Below are 6,000 nucleotides of genomic sequence, written 5' to 3' on the forward strand. Positions count from 1 at the left end.
TTCGTTGGAAGTTGGTCATGATACTATTTGGCTTTAATTTTTAAAACAGAATAATAAAGTGCTAACAAAACATATAACTGTTTTATCCAGGTTTTTATCTTAAAAAGTGGTAAATTTAGAAAATGTTACTATTGTCGCCTATGGCAGAATATATAGTTCCGTTTTCCCTACAGGTAAAGATATAAAGTAGTTATCTACCCTTTTCTTACTTGCTCGACTGAATACATGGTTACACATGGTTACAGTACTACAACAATATTGATCATAAAAACTAAGGTAAATCATCTGTAATTAACTTACTATTCAATTGTATAGTTGCAGCCTAGATACAAATTATAACATGTAAAACAGCACAAGTAAGCAAAAGTTTAGTAATTATTGGAAAAACGTTAAATAAAAGACGTAAATAAAACGAGAATAAACAAGAATATACTTCCTGGTACAACTATTTATAATTACTTATATGTCTGTATCAGTCACTGTCTCGCAATACCAGTCTATATCTATTTTATTTGCTCCAAAAGATAAAGAAGCAATTACTTGTAGATTAGTCCAATCGTGTATTACGCATTGAGAAAAAATGTTGTGTTACATCTAGTCTTGATAATGTTCTTTTATGTCCATGTGTATTAGTTCTAATAATAGTAAAAGAAATTCATACGCTATATCTTCAATTTAAATGTGTCTGCCATATTACCACGACGCCTTCTGAGAGTAAGAGAATGAAGTTTCAGAAGTTTAAATCTTGCTAGAAGATCACCGCGATTTCGCGGTACAATTTGGCAAGTGTTGAAACAAAGAGTATTTGAATTTTGCAGTACGTCGACTGACCATGCGCGGGCGTTTTCTGTGGTAAAAGTATTGATTTAAAAACAACTTAAGGAAGTACAAAACACATTTATACGTTGTATTTCCGACTTTGTAAGGTTTCAGAGGAGTTGCGGCTCAATGTAATCGGTCTCTTCCTTTAGTAGTATGGATATAACACTTCACATATAGTCGCTGGACTTCGAAAATGTCGTATAAGACTTTTTTACAAAAATCGTCTTGTCGAAATGCAATCTTTGATATTCCATAAGTAGCATAAAGGTAGACCCTCGAGGTTAGACCAACCGAAACATTTGAAATTAGGAATGTGTCAAAATTGCCAATCTTAAATGCTTGCAAAATGTTGTATGTAAACTTGAGTGGTGTTGTATAATGGCTTTAGGAAGCTAATACTTGTACATTTCGTTATTTCTGCTAAATTAAGTTAAGTTTTTTGGAATCCGCAAACCTCATAGATTTTATTTCGCTGCCTTTTACAAAAATGTTCGAGTTCACATACAACATCTTGGAAGCATGCATTTCATCTTTATTTTAAAGTCTGTTTGTGAGATATCTTTTTTCTAAAACATTTGTAATTTAAAACATTTGGGAAGCCCAGCGATGATATCTGGATTTTTTAAAATTTCTTTCATTTTCCCTTTTTTCAACAAAACTTATATCTTTATTAGATTTTTTAATAGATATTTTTATATTCACAAGCGGTCGTCCTCAATCAATAAATAATTAAATAGAAAATAAAACATAAGACGAGGCTAATATTCATAACTTCTTAATCTAAAGATGTTTATGATTGAAGAGAAGTGTTTAGGTGTGATACATGAATTATTTTATGCTGGTAAACTATACTTCAAGGTTGTTCGTCTTCCTTTGTCGATAAGCTATTCATTTAATTCATAATTGTCAATTTGTTTTACCTCAGTTTTGAAGAGCGTAATTAGTGAATAGAGTGTCGACTGTTGAATCGTTATTTCCCGGATCCTCGTCATGCTTTCCATACCATACCATACACATGTTCATCTATTTTGAAAGATTAAAATCAGTAATAATTCAGCAAAATAAAAGATATAAATGCATTATTGCAACTTTAAGTTCACGTATAAGTTCTTAACGCACGGTTTTGTTATAACTGTGACGAACAGGTTTAAGTATGAGGACTTAAACTAAAGTGTATATTCTTGTGTTTGTGCTTTGTTGTTTGGTGTCTACGTTTCACACTCCCTCGGACGACACATGCCAAGTATACTCTTTAACAGGGTTACCCTAAAAATCTCTGGTAGCGTGATTAAGGGAATCCTGGTCACACAAATAAATAAATAGATCCTGGTAAAGACTGAGCGAAGTCTTGCAAGTTAACATAAACACAAAGTCGATTAAAAGTTCAATACTGTATTAATCAATATCCAAAGTATATATAATAGTAATACAAGTTTACAACATCGTAACTGCAGGCTCAACAATACGGTGACATAATCCTAAATCTCCTACGTACGCACCTCTCGTACACAAAATCGTCTCTCCTCCTCGTTAATCGTCTCACTATCTATTTTCTCTTTTATACTACTCTAGTAACCTGATTACAATATGGTTAAATGACTCTGAACAAAGAAATATTCTACAGGATCTATATTACAGGAGCCCGGAGCCCGGAGCCCGGAGCCCAGAGCTAAGGTTAACTGAAGCTGAGGTCAACCGAGGCACCTGTATAAACAAAGCAACGAGGCACCAGCTGATTAACATGATTGGTTTGAAATTTAACAAGTACACTCTGATTAAAGGCGATAAACATAGATTGTAAGGAATTACTTTATTAAGGTCAATGAGAATAAGTAATCTAATTATACCAAGATAATAAAACCCACTGATGCATGTAATAAACGAAAAACGTTACACAGCCCCCCTCTTAGCCCTGAACTTCCACTGTTCAGATTATGCACCATATTTTTTTCTAATAAAACCATAAAAATTACTCATCTCATAATGATATCTTAACTATTCCTTGAACACAAAAAAAATTGGGATCTAAGAGTTACTTATAAAAGACAAAATAAAATTTGTTCCGATTGACACCAATAAAAAGAATAGGGTCACAGGTTCCAAATGTTCATTATAAACTTTAAAATAGTTTTTGCGAACAAAATTAAAGTCTAAGTAAAAAGTAAAAATAAACACCATCAAAACAAAAAAATATTAAAAAAATATATATGTTTGCTAACTCGTGCTTTCAATGATATATTTTAAGTCTACATTTTTTTTAAGATTTAAAACTTTCAGAACAACAGAATTTACATTTCTTTAAAAAATATGTAGTTTATCATTGTTTAAAGGGCTCTGTGACACCATTACAATATGTTTAGGTTCTCGTGCATCAATTTGTACTTGCAAAGGGCTCCGTAATACCATAACAATATGTTTAGGGTCTCGTGCACCAAATAAAGTTTAAATTTCGATTATAAACAGTCACAGAAAAACTTCTGTATAAAACAACATGGTTAACACAATAAATAAACAATTGTCCATACAGTCACTTGGTTTATTTACTATCTTCTTCCGTCGTTTCATTGTGTGTTTTTTTCCCTTTTCATTAGGCCGTCCATACCGATTGACCGACACCTGGCCTCTGGTGTAGATCTCCTCTGCGTTAATCTGTCTCTCTAGAATCTCTACGGTCCCCTTCTCGGTTCCGGAAATTCTGGTGGACGATTATTAAACATCGTAGATCTGCCCCTTCCACGAGATCTATCACGGTTATAGAATCGCCATCGAGAATCTAGCCCGGTATTCCATGGATAACTATCAGAAACATTATTTCTGTCAACATATTCTCTTCTTGTTCCTTCTGCTTTTGTAGTTACATCTTCATCACTATCCCAGTCTTCAACTTCAAATATCGGCCGCTGAACTGTGTCGAAATGCTTGCTTACGAGATCCTTCTCTCCAATTCTTAAGCATTCTTCCTGCATTGAATTAGTTACCGCCTCCTGCAGGGTATTAGGTCTGGTTCGCTTGACGCAAGACGAAAATCCTCTGATTGTCCGCACTTGTCAAGGAACGCTTTAATAGAGTTCATAACATAACATGTATTGAATCGTGTAAAATGTCAACACTCACTTATTTGTGAAAGAGGGTATAAGTAACTTTTTTTTGAATATTTAAACTTTTTTATATTTTATCTTTTCTAGGATATGGCGTCAAAATCTCCAAACAAGTGTTGTGGAATCTGTTCCAGACGAAGGAGATCCACCGAAGCTGTAATGTACTGTACAGACTGCGAGGACGCGCTGTGTGCAGACTGCGAAGATTTTCACGGAAGCATGAAAACATTTGATACCCATCATATAATAGATATAAACGTCTTTAAAGGTGAACCATTTATTATCAATAAATCCTGCAAAGTTCACACAGATATGGTTTTAGAATATTATTGCACCGATCATGATATATTGTGCTGTCGTTCATGTATGGCTAGCGCCCATCGCTCGTGTGAAAAGTTGCTACCAATTGAAGTGTCTGCAAAGGGAGTCAAAAGTTCAACCATGTATGAAGAAATTGCCAAAGATGTCACCACACTATATTCTGCAATAAACGAGCTTCAAGGTACTCAGAGACATGGCATGGCAAATCTTAAAGCTAGTAAAATGGCTATTAAGGAAGACGTAAAAGCAAAATTGCAAAAACTCATTCAGGAAATTGAAGCAGCTTTAATGTCTGAAATAGACAAACTCCACACAGACCTCTCAAACGAAGCTAACGACAACCTTGACAAGATATCTGATCAAAAACAAAAGATACAAAATATAACTGAACAGTTTGAATCTGTATCGAAACATGGATCTGAAAGTCAAATATTCATGTTGATATATAATGTCAAAGAAGAACTGAACTGCAGTGCGAATGATTTTCAAGAACTCATGTCAGCCCAGAAAGACGTTTCACTCTCGTTTGAAGTATTTGATTCACAGGCCATTATGAAATCATTTGGTTCAGTGGAAATTAAGGAGACGTCCCTTGATATCAATTACAAACCGTTTAAACTTCAACAAGCGCAATTCCTGAAACACCAGAGAAAGCTTCCAACAAAATTTGAGTTAGATGTTAAATTCAAAGTAGCTGGTTCATACCTTGTCGGTATAGGTGTGACTAAAGACAATAGATTATTCCTGTGTAATTGGAATGGTTCCACTTTATTTGTTATGTCTGACAAAGGTAAACAGCTGGCAAGAGTTCAAATGGACGGGAAACAGTGGGGGATAGCTATGGAAGAAGACAAGAATACAGCATGGGTCACACTACCAGATCAACAGTCTGTCCAGGCAGTAGATCTAGACACAATGAAGAAGGGCCGACTGATAAAATTACCATGCACTTGTTATGGTATTACTATTATTGACGATCAAATTGCTGTCGGTGGGGACGGCAAGATATACATTCTAAGCAAAACAGGTGACGTACAGAAAACACTTGATGTTGATCTATTTGCAGTTTACTCCATATCAGTTGGACAAAAACATCAACTTTACTATGCTCAGGCTGATATAGGGAAATCTAAATTGAAATACATTGGATTAGATGGAACAGTTACGTCTGTCTTTACTGAAGATAGTCATGGCGTGATTGGTATTAACAGCGATGGAATAGGAAATGCATATTTTCTTGAATGCGATGATTCAAATCTTAAGCTATTTTCATTTGAAGATAAATCTATCAAAACTTTATTGACATCAGCAGAGGGACTTAATAGTCCATTTGACATCGCTTTCAGTAAAGATTGGTCTAAACTTTTCATTTCAAATCACACTGCTGGTGAGATATTAGTATTTTTGTGTAATCAGAAATAAAAAGAACTGTAACTTGCATATAAAACGAAATCTTGGCCTCTATATAATATATATGCTTGTATCAGGTTGGGGAAAGTATACCAAATTGTTATGGCCATAGAAAAAGTAGTAAAAAAGAAACATTTTGATTGGTCAAAAAAATTGATTGCCTTGTACTGTTCGATTATTATATAAAAAGAATGCGAATAACATTCATTGATAAATAATACTGAGTGTCAATATTCGTTTAAAAGTAAATGGACAATGGTGTATACAGACGAAAGACATATTTCTAAAAGGTAACAAATATTCAAGAATAATATAGCTGTTCAATATCATATTATAAATAAAGAAGATG

The 6,000-nt window shown here is 34.0% G+C and overlaps 1 protein-coding gene across 3 annotated transcripts; it reads left to right on the forward strand.

The window, feature by feature from the left end:
* Positions 1 to 220: 220 nt before the first annotated feature.
* LOC143076912 (uncharacterized) lies at positions 221 to 5,693 on the forward strand. Of its 3 annotated transcripts, none has more exons than XM_076252803.1 (3): positions 225 to 276; positions 2,461 to 2,640; positions 4,008 to 5,693. In XM_076252803.1, the coding sequence occupies exon 3, from the start codon at positions 4,011 to 4,013 to the stop codon at positions 5,661 to 5,663; it is 1,653 nt and encodes a 550-aa protein (XP_076108918.1). In that variant the 5' UTR covers positions 225 to 276; positions 2,461 to 2,640; positions 4,008 to 4,010; the 3' UTR covers positions 5,664 to 5,693. The 3 variants fall into 3 exon arrangements, with proteins under 3 accessions (XP_076108917.1, XP_076108918.1, XP_076108919.1); XM_076252804.1 differs by having other exon boundaries at positions 2,461 to 2,619; XM_076252802.1 differs by lacking the exon at positions 2,461 to 2,640 and having other exon boundaries at positions 221 to 276.
* Positions 5,694 to 6,000: the final 307 nt, after the last annotated feature.

The sequence above is a fragment of the Mytilus galloprovincialis genome, chromosome 5, assembly GCF_965363235.1.
Source record: "Mytilus galloprovincialis chromosome 5, xbMytGall1.hap1.1, whole genome shotgun sequence".
NCBI classification, from domain to species: Eukaryota; Metazoa; Mollusca; class Bivalvia; order Mytilida; family Mytilidae; genus Mytilus; species Mytilus galloprovincialis.

Bases quoted from the DNA above. Each gene is read 5' to 3' on its own strand.
- LOC143076912 (XM_076252802.1), top strand. From the start codon at position 226: ATGGTTACACATGGTTACAGTACTACAACAATATTGATCATAAAAACT. The intron at 277-4,007 runs GTAAATCATCTG...TATCTTTTCTAG, and splicing joins TATTGATCATAAAAACTAAG to GATATGGCGTCAAAATCTCC.